The sequence below is a fragment of the Peromyscus eremicus genome, chromosome 23 (genome assembly GCF_949786415.1).
Source record: "Peromyscus eremicus chromosome 23, PerEre_H2_v1, whole genome shotgun sequence".
NCBI lineage: Eukaryota > Metazoa > Chordata > Mammalia > Rodentia > Cricetidae > Peromyscus > Peromyscus eremicus.
The window spans coordinates 41956772-41975557 of record NC_081438.1 but is presented as its reverse complement, the minus strand read 5'-3'; the positions used below and the strand labels follow the sequence as shown (position 1 = coordinate 41975557).

At 48.2% G+C, this 18786-nt stretch overlaps 1 protein-coding gene across 2 annotated transcripts in view; it reads left to right on the top strand.

Moving 5' to 3' along the window:
- The first annotated feature begins 11357 nt into the window (after positions 1–11357).
- The window catches only part of Insr (insulin receptor), a 113430-nt gene continuing 106001 nt past the window's right edge, over positions 11358–18786 (top strand). For both annotated transcript variants that reach the window (XM_059248921.1, XM_059248920.1), the window contains exon 1: positions 11358–11582. In XM_059248921.1, the coding sequence (XP_059104904.1) occupies positions 11483–11582 (100 nt within the window). In that variant the 5' untranslated portion in view covers positions 11358–11482. The remainder of the gene's footprint in view (positions 11583–18786) is intronic.

Below are 18786 nucleotides of genomic sequence, written 5' to 3'. Positions count from 1 at the left end.
AAAAAAAAACAAAAACAAAAAACCCTTCCCAAGAGATTTGAATAAGGACCCAAAATGAAAAATTTAAGACCAAGAACGCACCAAGCATACATACCAACAATAACAATAAAAAATAAAGGAACTCTGTGTATGGACTGGGGACATGGCTTAGTGAGCAAAGTGTCTCCCTTGCAAGAATGAGGACCCAAGCGCAATCCCTAGGACCCACGGGAAAAGGCCAGGTGGAGTGGCATTTGCTTGTGACTCTCTGGGTCAGGAGGCGGAGATGGGAGGATCTCTGGGGCTTGCTGGCCAGACTCCAGGCCAAGTGAAAAATCCTGCCTCAGAAAACAGAAAAGTTGATGGTCATCTAAGGTTGACCTCTGGCCCCACATGCATGTGCACAAATGTGTGCACACCAGGAATACACACACAAAGAGATAGCTCCCAATTGGCACCAAGGATGTTTGATAAAGCCCCAAGGTCATATTATTTTATATTTACACATATATGTAAATATATACACTGATATAACACACACACACACACACACACACACACACACACACACACAATGAAGTTATGCCACTTGAGCTGACAGTGCTCCCCACAAGAGCCACAGACCATGTAACAAAACCCTGGTACCAGGCACCAGAAACCCCCATTTGAGTTGCTGGTCAGGGGAATCTAAGTGATTCCCCGAACAAATATGTGCTATTGCCCTTGGTTACCTCAAGGAGATTGAAGGTAAGTCTCTCTTGCTGAAGACACAGTATAGTTAGGACACAGGATTTGGAAATTTCAAGCTTGATTTGACCTGGAAGCCTTCTTCCTGCAGTCCAGGTTTCATCATACCAGAAGATGTTATGCAAGCTGCTAAGAAAGCGGAGCAACCAACAATCTTGTCCAACTGTGAAAACAAAGAACTATAACAGACATGGTAAAGTACCCCTAAATGTGCAACAGTGGCGTTCATATCTTGACGGTAACCAACAGCTGTCTAATTAGACAGAAGGCCCACTCAGTAGGCCGGAAGTCATGCCTGGGGCATGACTACCTGGGGCTAGTGAGGTCATGGGTCTTAGAAGAGAATATATCATCAGGACTTTGCTAGACCAGCATAATTCCTAACCGCATCATAAAACTTATCGTTACGCCCACAGGTAAGTGTAATGCAGGCCTCTCATCAAAGAAGCATCTCTCTACAGTAAACAGAGACCATTGCAGAAAACCAAAAGAGGTCATAATTCACAAATCAAATCGTGTGGAGCACGGCCCTAATGAATACATCTACAATACAAGCCCTGAACCTAAGGAACAGGGAATATGGAGGAAAAAAGGGTAGAGAGACTGTAAAAGCCAGAAGACCAGGAAATCTGCTGTGAGACTGTATCTTCAAGAGGTGTCAAGGAAGTCACACCCATGATACTTCAACAACATGGCTGCCCAAACAAGACACGAACAAGGGCAGTGTCATGTGGTACAACCCCTAGACAAGGCACTAAAGAAAACTAATGACTGCTGGGAGTGGGAGAACTACTTTTCCTCAGGGATGATTCTCACAGTGGGTTACCCAATGCTAAGCGGTCAGTCTAAAATCATACACGCAAGCCACACTAAATGGACTCAGCAGGTTATATTCATTTATGCATTTATATATGTAACAATAATTAAAAAGAGGCCATCAGTTTGTGTGGTAGGTGAGGGGCATGGGACAGGTTTGAGGGAGGGGACATGGAAGAAGACAGGAGGGAGAGAGACAGAGACAGAGACAGAGACAGAGACAGAGACAGAGACAGAGACGAGACAGAGAGCGCTCCTGGGGATCAGAACAGACTAATTACAAAGCATCCCCTTCCTTACAGGGATTTCACACCCTGACTGTATTTCCCTAAAGCTTCAAATAAAGCCCAGAGGGAAAAAGAGGAGAAAAAAAAACCCACATATTTTCCTACTAAGTTGTGATTGCAAATTACTCATGAAAGGTGTTGGAAATCCGGGTAGAGAGAACACAGGAAATAAAAATCTGTGCGTGTGTCTGGAGTGATGTAAGTTATTTCTTGAAAGTGATTATCAAAGGCCAGGTGTGGTGGTGGCACAGGCCTTTAGTCCCAGCACTCTGGAGGCAGAGACAGGTGGATCTCTGTGAGTTCCAGGACAGGCTCCAAAGCTACACAGAGAAACTCAATCTCAAACCCCTCTCCCCCAAAAAAAGTGATTATCAAATCAACACCCCACTCTATCCCTACCGCCCCACCCCATCCCCACCACCCCCATCCCACCACTACCACCCCCACCCCGGCAATGCCATACTCCACCTATGATACTTACAACAAGAACCACCCCGAGGAAGAATGTGATGAAGAAAATGTGATTTTAATGCTGGTCCCAGTGACCGAGCAGCCCACCACAGAACATCCTATGGAATCAAGTGTTTCTTCAACCGAAGACTTCAAACCACTAGTTCCCCATCTGCAGACTTCTGAGCAAATCAAAGCCTCAAGGATATCCAGAGCCCTCCCTGCAGGCAGGCCATCCTACCTCCTGTTAAGGATGTGCCCCGGAACACTGGTAGGTATTATCATAACTTGAATACGGATGGCAAGAAAATCGACGTTTATTTGAGACTCCAGAGACATTCATATTCTAAACAAAAATGTCAGATTCCTAACACATTGCTTGAGGCCAAAATGAGTCCGGTTCCCAAGAAACCCAAGATAGTCACCAAAGAACCGGACTCAAGAAAATTACAAAAGTGGGAATAGAGAGGGGACTGTTATAGTTGAAGCTGTGACTTCAGCCCGGAAGTCCATGTTTGCAACCTGGGGAAGAATTTCTATGAGAGCTGTCCAGCCTGGGGCTGTGAATCACCATCCTCCTCCTTCGGTGGCGGCTTCCTGCTACAAGCCTGGATCCAGGTGGTGTGTCCTCCAGGGCAGGCTGCTCCCTGCAGATAGGACCGGCTGGGTTCACCTGCAATGTCACACTGCTCAGACCGAGGTTCCAGACACTCCCCAAAGGATGATTTCTCTCTTGGTTATGAGCCTGTGTTTTCCCATCCCCAGGAGTGGAAGATAAAAGGCTATGTCCTGAATGTGTTCAAAGCAATACGAAGATCATGAGAAACTTTACAAGAGAGAGAAGCTGTGTGGGGAATTACAACATGCTACCCCCGAATATGCTGCTGTAGATAATGTCAGGTTTTATTTTGGTCTGAAGGGAGTTGGAGGAAGCAAAGAGAAAGTTTTTGTGTTCCCTATAATGGCTAAAAAACAAACAAGCAAACAACAACAACAAAACCCCAGGACTTCAGAAGTCCTTCCTCCTGTCTCTACCAGCACTGTGAAGTCTACAGACAGCTCAACATCCAACTATCTAACAATGTCCCACTGAATCCTAATGTCTTGGGCATGTTCTGATGGCCTTGCCTTGGACCTGTTAAATGCTGTACATTTTTCATAGTTTTTTTTTTGGGCGGGGGGGGGGGGGGGGGGGAGCAGTTTCAAATTAGTAAAGCAGAAAGTACACACACTCTGCCTTAAGCTTTTTCTATTAAAACAATATCATGATGCTTTAAAAAACAAAACAAAACAAAAAACAAACAAACAAAAAAACGTGTGAATGGGTCAGATATTTCTGTGGTGTGTATACATGTGTGAGTAAATGTGCATAAGTGTGTGTAGGTTGTGTGCATTTGCACTTGAAGGCCAAATGTCAACCTTAGGTGTCATACCTCAGAAACTGATCCCCTTATTTGTTTTTTAGTATTTGTTTTTATTTATGTGTATATGCGCATATCTCTGTGTATGGATGGGTGCAGTGCCCTCTGAGGCCGGAAGAGGGAAATGGATATTGTGGAACAGGAGTTCCTGATGGTTGTGAGCTGCTTGACATGGGTACTTGGAAGCACTGAGCCATCGCCTCTCCAGATCCCTGCTCCCCCATTGAATTTTGAGACAGGGTCTCTCACTGGGACCTGGTCCTTGCCCACCTGACCAGGCTGACTGGCCACCGAGTCACAGAGACCTCTTGTGCTTGCCCCAGCTCTGCCATTGTGAGCACACACCACCATGCACAGATTTTCCTTTTCTTTTTTCCCCATGTGGGTTCTGGGAATTGAACTCAGTTCCTCATGCTTGCGTGGCAAACACTTTACCTGCTGAGTCATCCCTAGTCCTGTGGACCAAGTTATTTGAGGACAGTGTACATTTCTGGGGTAAAGGAAGTGTTTAGATTATTTTGGGTTTTGCTCTATTAAATTATACAGATGAATTCTTGTCACTACCAGCCTTACTCCCAGGAACAGATCGGTGCAGTACAGTAAATATCTTGAAGTGCTATCAGTGGATCAAGGAGTTAATGCAATATATTTGCTGAAAGTAGTTATTAAATCACCCCTAGTGATTGGACCTATCTATTTATTTGTCTATTTATCAAAACAGGGTCTCATGTAGCCCAGGTTGGCTTCAAACTCATTATGTAGTATTAAATTTCTGATCCTCCTTCCTCTATTTCCTGAAGGCTGGGATGACAGGTGTGAGCTATCATACCTAGTTATGTGCTGCTGAGGATGGAGCCCAGGGCTATGTGGATGCTAGGCCAGAGCTGCAGCATTCTGTGTCTCCAGCTCCTGACTGAGCCAATTTAAAACAGGAATGTAGGAGACTGCCTTCCCACATGGCTTTGTGCTGTGTCCACTGTATTTGAATCGTTAATTCATGCCTTTAATCCTAGCAGTTCCAAGGCAGAGGCAGGAGGATGTCTCTTTGAGATCAGCCTACTTTATATAGTGAGTGTCAGGCCAGCCAGGGCTATGTGATGAGACCCTGTCTCAAAACCAAAACAAGTGTTTCAAAATTATGTGTCTGTATTTCTGTGTGTGTGAGTGCAGTGTTTCCAGAAGCTAGAAGGGGCACCAGATCTACATGGAGCTGGAACTACAGGCTGCTGTGAGTCACCTGACTTGAAAGCTGGGGACTGAGCTGAGGTCTTCTGGAAGAGGACTCTTAGAAGCTGAGCCATCGTCTCTCCAGCTCTGTGGATTTTAGTTTTTGAGTTATTCCTAACATCTTAATTTTCTGATGTGTGTTGTACAATTAATTGTATGTGTGTACATGTGTCTATGGAGGCCAGAGGGAGGCATCAGGAGTCTTCCTTGATTACTCTCCATGCCTCGAGGTGAGTTTTCTTGATGAACCCAAGTTTACCGATTCCAGCTGGTTTAGACGGCAGTTTGCCTCGGGAGTGTTGGGATTATAAGTGGTTCTCACTCCTTCCTGCCTTGGGTGCTGGGAATTCAAACTCTGATTCCCATTCACAGTTGCTTGGTCAACACTTCATCCCCTGAGCTGTCTCTTATAGCCTTAATTTTTGCATAGTCATGTATATTATTTTAAACTGTATTTTTGAGCCAGGGCCTTCCTGTATAGCCCAGGCTAGCCTTGAACTCTGGATCCCCCTGCCATAGCCAATAATGCTGACATTATGGGTAGGTGCCACACACCCAGTTACTTTTAAAGTTTAAACCGAGGACTCAGGTCTCGGTTAAACAAGCCTTCTCTTCATACACAATAAAATCTTATTCTGCTATATTAAAAAAAAAAAAAAAACAACCCTTGAATCTGTGACATTTGCATGGAAATACATCGAATTGTAAATCAGTATGTTAAGTGAAATCAGCCAGAGTCAGAAAGGCAAACGAAGTGCCTGGCAGGAGCAGAGGCTAGTCCTGTCCCCCAGTGCTGGGCTGCCAGGAGCATGCTGTCATGCCCTGCTTCTGTGTGGGTGATCTGAACTCAGGTCCTTGCCCTTGCTCAGCGAGTGCTCTACTCAATGGGCCACATTTTTTTTTTTTAATTTAATTTAATGTTTTCTGTTGTGCCTGTTTACTGTTTAGATACAGCACTCTGCATGGTGTCGCGTAGTAGACAATGTTTGGTGTAGAGTGTTTTGGAGTTTGTAGCCTAGTAAGGACAAGGCTGCACCATACAGCCCAGACTGTACTATCTGGGCGTGTGCAAATACACTCTGTAACATTTAAACAAGGGAAATAAAAAACTCCTAATGATGCAGCTCTCAGCACAAAGCCAAGTCATTGGCTGCATGTTGAAGACAGAGGCGCAAGGATGATGCCGCTGCTGTTCGCCCTCGTGGATGGCTCTTGCCTGAATCAGTCACCAACGAAGAGATTACAAGCTACTAACGCTCTCCTTCCATCTCAGTGATTGACCCAAGGGTTAGAGGAGTGTCTTACCACTGAGCTACACTCCCAGCCCTCTTTCCACTTTTTCTTTTGAGACAGAGTTTCACTAAGCTACCCATGTTGGCCTTGAACTTGCCCTGAAGCTCAGGTAGTCTTTGAATCTCAATTCTCCTGCCTCAGTTTCCTCAGTAGCTGGGATAACAAGTCACCAGGTTCAGCTGTTTTTTTTTTTTTTTTTTTTTTTTTTTTAAGAGTTTGGCCTCAGACTTGCTGTGTAGTGAAGGATAACCTTGAACTCCTGCCACTACCTCCTCCATACTGATATCAACAGTGTGCACCCCATCTCCTGGGGTAGAGTTGCTAGGACAGGATCCAGGGTTTCTGTTTCTCCACAGTCACTGCATCACCTGAGCTCCAGCTCTGGCCCAAAGTAAGACTCTGAATGCACATAAGGAAACAGTTCGTTGTGAACCAGAGAAGAGTGGCTGTGTGTGCCACTGTGCACACGTGGCAGTCACAGGACAACCTCTGCGGCTGATGCTCGCCTTGCACCTTATGTGAGACAGAGTTTCTTGTTCACCGCTGAAGACGCCAGGTTAGCTGTCCTTTGCCTTTCTGAGTGATTTTCCAGTCTCCACCTCCCATCTCCTTGTAGAAGTGTTAGGATAATCGAGGAACACTCTGCTGGGTAATAGAGGGGCACTCTACTTCATCCATGTTTATGTAGATCTAGGGATCTCAGGTCCACATGTTTGGCAGCAAGCCATCTCTGCGAAACAAGCTGTCAGTTATTGTGTGGGCCAATTCCATTGGCGGTAACATCAAATAATCAGGCCCCAGTAACAAAAAGAAATCTCTTGGGGTGCGAGATGGTCTACAGTAGTCTTAGTCTTAGGGTGGGTGGAAGCCAGAGATGTGCTGATAACGGCTTTTTCTTTAAAGTTTACCTGTTACTTGGGTCAGAGGCAGAAGTTAAGCTAGATGATTATTCAAGGTCTAAGACAGTCAAAGATCAATATGGCTCATGATCTATGACATTCCAACACCGCAGTGTCCTCATTGGCTAAGTAAGATCAAGGCGTCTGCAGTCTGGTTGTCTCTGGAAAGCATCAGCTCATACTCCTAGCATGCTGGTTTCAGCATTTGGGGCCCACCTGGTGTAAGTGTTAATTGTGTGTGTGTGTGTGTGTGTGTGTGTGTGTGTGTGTGTGTGTGTGTTTGTCAGGGGACAGCTTGTGGGAGTCAGCTCTCTTCACTCTATGGATCCTGAGAACTGAGTTCAGATCGTCCAGCTTGGTGGTGAATGCCTTTACTCACTGAGCCACCTTCCTGGCTCCTGACTCCAGGGGACACAACTCCTTCTTCTAGCATCTCTGGGCATCTGCTCACATTCCTCCCTACCCCTGCAAATAAAAATAAGGTTGGACATGATGGTGCATGCCTTTAGTACTGGCCCTTGGGAGGCAGAGGCAGGTGGATCTCTGTGAGTTCAATAACAACTCAGGCTACACAGTGAGACCCTATCTCAAAAACAAACAAACAAAAAAGAAAAGAAAAGAAAAGAAAAGAAAAGAAAACAACAAAACCCCAAAACTGGCTCTGAGGAAATACAGTGTTTGCCTCCCAAGAATGGAGACCTGGTTTAGATTCCTAGAACACATATAGAAGACTGGTGCATGGGTTGTGGTCCAAACCAGTGATCCCAGAGCTTGGAAGGCAGAGGTGGAAGTATCCCCAAGGCTTGCCGACTCACTGGTAAATTTCAGGCTCAGTGAGAGACTCTGTCTCAAAAAATAGGTTGTAGACTGATCTAGGGAGACACCGGATGCTGACCTCCGGTCTCTTCAAGCACAGGTGTGCATATACATACCCCACACATGCTACCTTCACAGATGCACACATGCACACACAAATCAAGCACATCCTGATGTGAAGTTTGAGCATCTGCACCTTCTCATTCCCACCCATGACATCAGGTTCTCCTCTCCCCTCTCTGCACACCCACAGCACCTGAAAGCCCATGGCCACTGCACAAGCCCTTCATTTCATGGGGACATTTTCTCCCAGCTTCTCTTGGCTGGCATCCTTCTCTTCAGATTTCAGTTTCCAATATTTCCCCCACAGATGCTTCTCTATCTACTCCCTCCCTCAACACACAACACAGGACATACATGCGCACCCTACAAGGAAACACACCGTGTTGACTTTGTGTACTGGGAATCCCTTATTACAAGTGGCGTGTTGATTCTTCCACTGAACAAATATTTATTAGCCAGTGGGTATGTCAGGCATGGGGTCGTGGGGACAGACTGATAAGCAATGACAAGCAGGATAATAAATAAAAAATTCAGGGAGGGCTACGCACAGGAAGGAAAGGCCTGGGGAAGAGAATATAGGGACCGAAGGGGGTTTGCAGACTGTGGTCGGGGAGGATGTTCACTGGAGCAGACTCGGCCAGGAAAAGCAAATGGGGGCAAGAACTGGGTGAGGCTTTAAGGCAGGAGTATATTTGCATAATGTAAGATTCACAGTCCCAGCTCTTAGTAAGGGTTTTGTTTTTTGGTGCTTAGGGTTGAATCCAGGGCCTCACGTGTGCTGGGCAAGTGCTCCACCAAAGAACCACAGCCTTAGGCTATAGTTGGAAGTTTCTCGGTTCTTGCCTGGCCCCAGGGTCAGGATGAATCTCTCCCACCTAAGCTCAAGCAGCCTCTTATAAAATAATCATTCAGAGGCTTAATATTAATTACAAACTGTATGGCCTATACCTTTACTGGTTGGCTGGCATTTTGTTGCGCATTTGGCGGGTGGGCTGACATCTCTCCTGACTCTGCCCTTCTTCTCTCTGTATCTCTGCTTGGATATCCTGCCTGGCTGTAAGTTTTCTTGCCATAGGCCAAAACAGCTTTATTTATTATTCAGTGGGAGCCACACATATTCACAGCATACAGAAAGACACCCCCCAACACTAGGCCACCACTTAAAAGCAATTTTGAAAATGTTTGTTTTTATTTATTTACTGTGTGTGTGTGTGTATGTGTGTGTGTGTATGTGTGTGTGTGCCTACCCTGTGGGACCTTAGGATTGAACTCAGGTCCTCAGGCTTTGCAGCAAGTGCCTTTACCTGCTGAGCCATCTCATCAGCCTCACTGTTTTGTTTCATCTATCTATTTACCTATCTACCTATCTATCTATCTATCTATCTATCTATCTATCTATCTATCTATCTATCTATCTATCTATCTAAAGACAGGATCTCCTGTGTTCCAGGCTAAGTTCAAACTCCTGATCCTCCTGCTTCTACCTTCTGAGATTAAAGACCTGCCTCCCCAGGGCTGGCTCCTTGTAGCGCTTTCTCTGTCTCTGTCTCTGTCTCTCTCTCTGTGTGTGTGTGTGTGTGTGTGTGTGTGTGTGTGTGTGTGTGTATCTGTAGGCCAAAGGTTAATCTTGAGTGTCTTCTTCTATTCCTGGCTATTTTATTTTTACTTTTTACAGATATTGTCAAACCCATTGCATAGGCCAGCAGCTACAGATATGGTGGCAATCTGTCCGGCTGGACACGGGAAGTGAAGGATAGAGGACTCTGGACTTCACGTAGTCCTAAGGTTATAGATCTTCATTAAAGGTGGTTGGGTAGGGACGTTAGCGAATGACTTTTTTAGACATTTATTCAGCTATCTACTGGTATGCATGTTGAAAATGGAACATGTCTACCCGGGTCCTATATGAAGTTTCTAAGGTTTTCCTAGAAGCCTTGTTATGTTCTTCCAGGAGTCATTTCTTTATTGATTTCCGCTGGAATCCAGTGCTGCGTAGAGGGGCTCAGGCCAGGGAACACAGGCAGCCGGCAATGTGAACACGTGGCTGTGGCCTGGAAGCTGGTGTTGTCCACACTGCTGGGCGGGAGCTCACTGGGGAGGGAACTTGTGGGGCGCCCACTAGCTCCTAGAGAGATCCACGACTGGGGGAATCCAGTCAGGCATTAGTCGTAGAGGCTGGAAAAAAAAAAAAAAAAAAAAAAAAAAAAGGAATCAAGAGTAAAGAAAGTGAATTCCCCATAGGAGACAAAAAAAGTAAAAACTGTAAAAAACAAGGTCTGTTTGGTTGAGCCTTGCATCTGGGAGCATCTTGGGGGCAATTGCGATCGGAGTCTCAGAGCTACTTGGGAGGGTGTTAGAGGAAGACTCGTAAGTTCTGACATTGGGTCTTAGAGCTGTTTGGGGCATTCGTGTCCGGAGGGATTTGGGGGGCGTTTCTAGGCTTTTAAATTGTTTTTTTCGGGGCTGTTTGGAGTGTCCGGATCAGGCGGAGATCTGGAGCTCACTCCAGACCTTTAAATTGGAACCTCGGTGTTATTTGGGTTTGTTGAGGCCAGGAGGGGATCTGGAACGTTCCTAGCTTTTAAATTGGAACTTTAGGCCTGTTTAGTGGTGTTCGACTCAGGCAAGGATCTGGGGCTCCCCAGGTTTTTAAATTGGAACCTCGGGGCTATTTGGGGGCGTTCGAGTCAGGCGCGGAGCTGGGCAGCTCCCGAGATCTGACATGGGAGTCTCAGAGTTGTTTAGGGTATTCTTGTCAGACTGGTATCTGGGGACACTTCCAAGCTTTTAAATCGCAACCTTTTAAAATAGGCATTTTGGGGTGTCGGAGTTGGGAGAATCTGGGGTGCGCCCCGGGCCTCCAAAGTTGGGGGCTCCACGCGAGGAGGCAAGGAGGCGTGGCATTGCAAGCCCTGGCCACGCCTCCCTGCGCTCGGCTGGCTTGTCCCCTCCGCGGGCCTCACTGGAGCGCACAGTCCCTTCCCAGGCTCATTCCGCGCCACCTTTTCCCTCGGCCCGCGCGGGGCCCAGCTGACGGGCCGCGTTGTTTACGGGCCGGAGCCGAGCCCTCGCTCCCGCCGCCGCCACCAGCCCAGGTGCCTGCCCGTTCGCGCGTCCCTCTGTCTCCGACTCCGCAGAACGCGACCCACCCAGAGCTGCACCAGGCGGAGGAACAGGAGGCCTGGAAAGGGGGCTCACGGCGGTGAGCTCTGGACCCTGCGATTGCGGACACCGGACCGTGCCTGGGTGACCCGGGGCCGTCTACGGGCCGCGCCGCCGCGTTGGTCGAAGCCGAGGCCTCTGCGCTCTTCCCGGGACCGTCCCAGGGCCCTCTCTATTGGAGAACTGCGGCCCGCGAGCCACCGGCGTGGAAGAGAAGGACGCGCGGCCTCTGGCGCCTCTCCGGCGACCTCCTCGCGGACTATGTCCCCAGCGGGGCGGCGTGGCGTGCTCTGATCGCTGGGGTCCCTGCGCTCCTACAGCCATGGGCTCGGGGAGACGACGTGAGACGACCGCCGTGCCGTTGCTGGTGGCCGTGGCTGCGTTGCTGGTGGGCGCAGCTGGCCACCTGTACCCTGGAGAGGGTAAGTCTGGGGTGAGGGGGAATCGCAGTGTATCGGGGACACTCCTCCCATCGCCCCAGCCAACCTAGAGCCCCCACCCTAAGGAGTGAGGGTCAGGAACACCCCTCCCCACCGCCGCAATCAACCTAGAGAACGCTCCCTTTTGACTGAGTGTTGGGGACACCCCTCCTATCGCCCCATACAACTTAGAGCTACCCGCCCCCCCTCAAGGACCCAGGGTTAGACACCCATCTCACCATCCCAGCAATAGAGTCCTCTCACTAGGGATTGAGGGTTGTGGCACCCCCTTTTTTCTCTCAACCAACCTAGAGCTCCCACCCTAAGGACTGAGGGTTGAGGACACCCCTGGAGTCTATGTAGAGTCCCCTCCCTAAAGACTGATCATCTTTCCCCTGGGGAAGGAGTAATAGTGAGTTTGGTGGCCCTGGCCCTGCACGAAGCCAGCTGACCTTGGCCTTTGCCCGCTGGACTTGTGGCTGTGCACCCCGCGTGTGCCCAACTTGGGTCTGAGGAACCTTGCCCTAGTACCCGCCCAGCCTTTGGGTGTCCGTCCCCATCGCGCCTCTCAACCGGATCTGTTCTTTTCTCTAAACCCACATCTGCACACCCCCATGCTCTTTGGGGTTGCCTTAAGGAAGTGGGGTTACTGGGTTGCAACAGATTCAGGCAGCCAAACACCTGAAGAGTTTAAAGCCAAAGCCAGGGTGTCCTCATGGATGGAGGACACTTGTTGGAAAATCGACCGGTGTGTATAAGCTCCTGGCTGCTATGTTTATAATTCTCTGCTTCCAGATGTCTAGAGGCAGAGTCTACATACCTGCAGCAATCATAGTAACAGTGGGGGCAGCTTTTGGGATCGTTGTAATTAGAATGATTATGAGCCTCCAGGCTAGTTAGCTTATTTCTTCAGAACCTCCCCGTGTTCCCTGGAGGCCCAAATCGTTGCACACCCATTTCAGAGAGGGCTAAAGCAAGGCATGTTTAGGATGTGTAACCTCTCTTGTTCTGAGGCTGGTTATGGCCAGGGCAGGAGGATGGCCAGTTTAAGGCTAGCCCAGATATTGAGGCTAGCCTGGGCTATGTTAGACCCTGTTTCAAAAAACATGCAATGCAAAGTATCTTCCGAGTTACTGGTTCAGATCTCTCCTCAAAAGGAAATTACAAAATTAATTACAATGAGGAAGGGGTCAAGGAAGGCGAGAACTTCAGTTTGTCTGAGAATGGGGGAGGTGTGTGTGTGTGTGTGTGTGTGTGTGTGTGTGTGTGTGTGTGTGCACATGAGCGTGCCTATGGGTGTTTTCAGAGGCCCTAGGTTGACACCAGGTGTTTGCCTCTGCGCTCTTAACCTCATGTTTTGAGACAGGGTCTCTCAATGAACCTAGAGTTTGCTGATTGGCTCTGCTGACTAAGCAGCGAGCCTCAGGCTCCTCCCGTGGTCACTGCTTTCATCACTAGGGTTACAGATGTGTGTTGAAGTGCTGGCTTTTATGTGGGTGTTGGGGATTTGAACTCCAGTCCTTATGTTTGAGCAACAAGCGCTTTTACCCACTGAGCCATCTCCCCAGAATCCATGGTTTAGATTCTTATTAAGAAAATCCAAGATTTGTTAACACCTATGCTGCTCCACGAGGCTCCTGGGATCACCTCTGCTGGTCCCCAGGGCTCCTGGGATCACCAATGCTGGTCCCTGGGGCTCCTGGGATCACCTCTGCTGGTCCCCAGAGCTCCTGGGATCACCTCTGCTGGTCACCAGGGCACCTTGGATCACCTATGCTGGTCCCCAGAGCTCCTGGGATCACCTATGCTGGTCCCCGGGGCTCCTGGGATCACCTATGCTGGTCCCTGGGGCTCCTGGGATCACCTATGCTGGTCACCAGGGCACCTTGGATCACCTATGCTGGTCCCTGGGGCTCCTGGGATCACCTCTGCTGGTCCCTGGGGCTCCTGGGATCACCTCTGCTGGTCCCCAGGGCTCCTGGGATCACCTATGCTGGTCACCAGGGCTCCTGGGATCACCTCTGCTGGTCCCCGGGGCTCCTGGGATCACCTCTGCTGGTCCCCAGGGCTCCTGGGATCACCTATGCTGCTCCCTGAGGCACCTTGGGATCACCTTAAGGAAGTAGGGTTACTTTGTGAGTGTAACTGTGTACTTGGGCACACAAGTGTGGTTCCTTGAGTTCTCTTTTTCATGTTTGGTAGTTAATTGTCTGTGCCTGGACTTCCTGTGCTTAGGAAATGGAGCTTCTGCGGCTTTGAACACATGCAGTGTTCACAAGGACAGGGCCTTGTGTTTGTTCTTCACTGATGTTAGAGTAGTGCCTAGTGCATAGTAGGTGCATATATATTTGTTCCCTAGTGGCAAACAGGTAGCCAAGACATTGGCGTCGATGCAGTAAATGTGTACCGATAAGGCACTGCCTGGCCGGGCATGTGGCTCAGTTAGTGCAGTGTTTCCCAAGTGTGCATGAAGACCCTGGGGTTCATTCCTAGACCGGCATAAACCACGGATGGGGTCGTAAACCTGTCACCGCAGGAGGATCAGGAGTTCGAGGTCTTCCTGGCCTACAGCCCAGGAGTATAGTGAGTTTGAGGCCAACCTGGGCTACGGGAAACCCTGTCTCAAACAAGAAGAATAACAAAAATCCCTATTTTCTGGAAAATCCCCATACTTTGTAAATATGATATCAGTGAGTCCTTGTCACATGCTTTCAAAGCAGTAGCCACCTGCATGAGAAGGAAGGACAGGCCCATCAAGGCTGTTAACTGGCCACTTGGCTAGGACAGCAGTTCCCTGCCTGCCTACTGGGGTTCTTTGTTTCCTTACTTTTTAATTAAACTAGAGAATTTTTAATCATCTTGAGATAGGGGCTTACTGTGTATCCTTGACTCTCTATGTAGACTAGGCTGCCCTCTAACTCAGAGACTTGCCTGCCTCTGCCTCAAAAGAGCTGAGATTAAAGCCACACACCATTACATCTGGCTCTCTTGTTTTTGAAATTTTATTGGTTATAATTGTGTGTATGTGAGGGGCGGCATGTGTATGTCACAGCTCGAGTGTGGGGGTCAGAAGACAGCTTTCAGGAGTCGGTTCTCTTTGCACCGTGGGTTCTGGAGCTTGGACACCGGTCATGAGGCTTGGCAGCAAGTGCTGTTACCCATCTCGCTTGCCCTTGTACGGGATTTCTTAACAAACACTCGCTCTTTTGGATTGGAAGCTTCTCGCCCCTGCTTTGGGGTAATCGTTAACAAAACTCAGTCAAATAAATGAGTTGCGATGCCTCTTAGAGGCTTGGTGTGGGGGCGAGAAACTTTCTAGAACATGGGTCTGTAAGGTCCAGCAACAGGGTACTTTAGCTTGGGTGGGAGGTGGCAGTGGTGGCGAGGATCTATGTGATGTTTAAGAAAGGAGTGGGTCTTTTTTTGGGGGGTATCCCTAAGGGCGGGGTACTCAGTTCGTCTTTCGGTGGAGTCTTGGTAGCTGGGCTGAGCTAGGCAGTGGGTAGCTCTTCCTTTTCTCTCTAGATCAGGCTAGCTCTGGGCTGAGATAGCCCTGTGAGCATTGTGAAGTTAGAAGACAAGGCAGTGTGCCGTGTTGACAATGGGAACCTTCTGAGCGTTAGGGGTGTCTGTCGGACTGACTTTTGGAGGCATGGGTAGTTGACTTCTATGGGTCTCGTGTGTGTGTGTGTGTGTGTGTGTGTGTGTGTGTGTGTGTGTGTGTAGTGGATATACGTGTTCATGTGCGTGAGTGCACATGTGTGAGGCCAATACCAGATACCTTCCTAAGCTGCTTTCCACCTTATTTATTTTTTATTACTATTATTATTACTATAATTATTCTAATTTTAAATTAATTTTCAAATTATTTTATTTTGTATATGTATGCGTGCCTGAGTGCCTGTTGTGTGCACATGTATGTGTGTGTACACTCATATGTGTCAGGGCACGTATGCGGACTCAGTTCTTTCCATCTGTCTTGATGTGTGTCCCAGAGATCAAACGCTTGTGTGGCAAGTGTTTTCACCTGCTGAGCTGTCTTGTCAGACCCCAAGCGAGCGTCAGCACTTGGGGTGGGCTCATTCTGGATTGTGGGGCTGTCCTCGCTCTGCTGAGACGGTTAATGGGCACCCTCGGTCTCTGCTTCATGCTGGTGGCATCTGGCTGTCTCTAAGTCGCAACAATGCAAACAGGTTGTCTCCAACACCTGCCTGCAAAGGCCTTGCTTTCCTCTCCTCTCCCTGTTCTAGAATCCCCCCCCCCCAATGCCCATCTCTCCTGAGCCTACAAACACTCAATGCACCCTAACTCCGTTTTCCACTTTTGACCTCCGGTTCTGCGGCCCTCCTTCAGGACACACTCTGGCTGTCTTGTCTGTTGGTCACCACAGGATGCCTGGCTTATGCCTGAACACAGCCTGGCCTCCATGACCACTCTGGGTCCCTGCCCCCGGGAGGCGTTTTCACTTGTGGCTGGCTGTCCTGTGTTCTGTGCTTCCCTCCAGCAGGGGTAAGCCTGTTCTTTCCCGTGTGCTGTGTGTAGACTCCCTGACCTTCACCCCTCTCCTGACCCACTGGGTCAAGTCCATCTAGTCCAAGTCTTCTTTCTACAACAAAAGGGGTTAGTAAACTGTGGTGCTGTGCTAAATTCACTGGTTTTGTAAATAAAGTTTTATTGGCACAGGGCCATACACCCTGTGTACTCCTTCTTGACTACTTTCACGCCCTAATCTTAGGGAATTAAGTAGTAACAACAACAACAAAGATATTTACACTTTGACCTTTCACCTGGAGGTTTCTGGATTATGCTTTTTTTTTTTTTTAGATTCTGGGGTCAGACTGAGGAACTTGAACATGATACACAAGTGCTCTGCACTGAGCTATCATCCCAGTCCTCTGTAACACCTCCCCATCTTGTCCTTCCTGCTTTCTTTCCTCTCCTCCTCCTCTCCTTCCTTCTCTTTGTCCTTTTTATTCCCACCTCCTTTCCCACTTCCTTCTTCTCCCCCTTCTCTGTCTTCCTCCTTTCCCTGCTAACTCAAACTTATTTCTTTATTTTCTTCTTTTCCGTTTTGGAGACAGGGCCACATGTGGCCCAGGCTAGCTTCAAATTCCTTATGTAGCTGAGAAGAACGTTCAACTCTTGATCGTCCTGCTTCTGCCCCCGAGTGCTGGGACAGCAGGTGTGCCCCCTCACACCGGCTTATGCAGAGCTGGGGATGGAACTCAGGGCTTTGCTCTGCCAGGCAAGCACTCCAGCAATTGAACCACACCCCCAGCCTCTCATTTAATAAACGTAACTAACTGGCATTTATCCGTCCTTCATCTGCCTGCTCATAACTTGCCACCATGGAACTCAAAGTCCTTTCCCCTAGTCATTTAAACAACACTGTCCTGGGGACTGGGGATGTGGCTCGGTTGGTAAGGTGCTTGCTTAGGCATGAGTGTGCACGAAGCCCTGGATTCTATCCACAGTGCTGCTTACACCAGGCATGGTGGTGTACTCTGGTAACTCTGGCACTTGGGAGGTGTAAACAGAAGGATCAGGAGCTAAAGGTCATCCTCAGCTACACAGGGAGTCAAGGCCAGCCTGGGCTCTATGAGGGAGAAGCTGTCTCAAAACAAAGGGGGAGGAAGGGTCTGGAGAGATGGCTCAGTGGTTACAGGCAGTGATTGCTCCTCAGGAGGCCCCGAGTTTGTTTCCTAGCACCCAAGTCAGGAGACACTTAACTGTCTGTAACTCCAGCTCCAGGGCGTCACTGAAGGAATGCACAGACAGACAGACAGACAGACACACACACACACACAAACAACAACTGGGTGTGATGTTGCATGCCTGCTTTTAACCCCAGCAACTCAGGAGGCAGAGGCGGGCAGATCTCTGAGAGTTCAAGGCTAGCCTGGTCTACAGAGAGAGTTCCAGGACAGGCAGAGTTATATAGTGAGACCTTATCTAAACAGACAAACCAGAAAAAAGCAGACAACCAAAATCCAAAAAACAATTTTTCCCCAAACAACAAAAAAACAAGTAGCCCCCAACCAACCAACCAAAATTTAAAAATAAATAAATGATATTTTAAACAAATGACTGTTGCTGTTTGAAGATTCTATGTGAGCTGGAGTGCTGCCCCTTCTGAGACTCCCCTCTTCCTATGGGTAGAGCCCAATTGTACACAGCTGTGCCCGTTCCCAAACACTCACCCTTTTCCCTCTCAATCCTGTGATTCCAAAATTCCATCCTGGCTAAAAATGAAAGGTTAGAAAAAAAAAATGACTTTTCTTTCTCTACACTGTGTTCTGTTTCTCCCCTCCCCACTGCTCAGTTAGTTCATGCCAACTACAAAACCGGCTTTCTCTATATATTTGCCTATTCTTTTGTTTTTTAAGGTTTTGTTTTTAATTATGTGTCTGTGTCTGTGTGGGTTTGTGCATGTGAGTGCAGTGCTTGTGGAGACCAGTAGAGGGCGTCAGGTCTCCCTGGAGCTGGAGTTCCAGGCAGTTGTGAGCTGCCCAACGTGGGTGCTGGAATTGAACCCTGGTTGTCTGCAAGAGCAGTACCCACTCTTAACCACTGAGCCATCTTTCCAGTCTTGTTTTTGGATTTAAAACCATGTATATAGAGATATTCCAACAGTCTCAGAACAGCTCCATCAGTGGCCAGACTTCCTCATACCACCTCTTTGCTGTTTTTATTTTTAATTTATTTATTACAAAATTTTTCTTAAGGCAAGAATTTGCTATGTAGCTCAGGCTTGTGGGGATTGTTGTGCCTCTGCCTCCAGAGTGCCAGGATTACAGGTATGTGCCACCTCGCTGATGGCATAACCCTGTCCCTGTAACCTTTTTTTCCAGAATGAAAAAGTCCTATAATCAGATGAATAAATTCTTAAAACTGAAATATTTGGTCCTCTTATCTCCAGGCTCTGGAATTTATAAAGCTGCTTATTTGGTGAAATTTATTTGGAATGCTTAGATTGATTCTCGTGGCACACTTGTGTTTTATTTGAGGACACTGGAAAGATTGGAGCTTTGAATCTTCAGGCCAGCCAGGTCACACTGCAACGTCAACACTAAATTGGTCAGTTCATTCTGTGTTCGTAGCTGGAGGTCATTGCAAGCGTGTGTTTTGTTGGTGTCTTTTTTTTTTTTCCCCCTTTGAGGCAGTATCTCATGTAGTTCAGGCTGGCCTCAAATTCACTGTGTGGCTA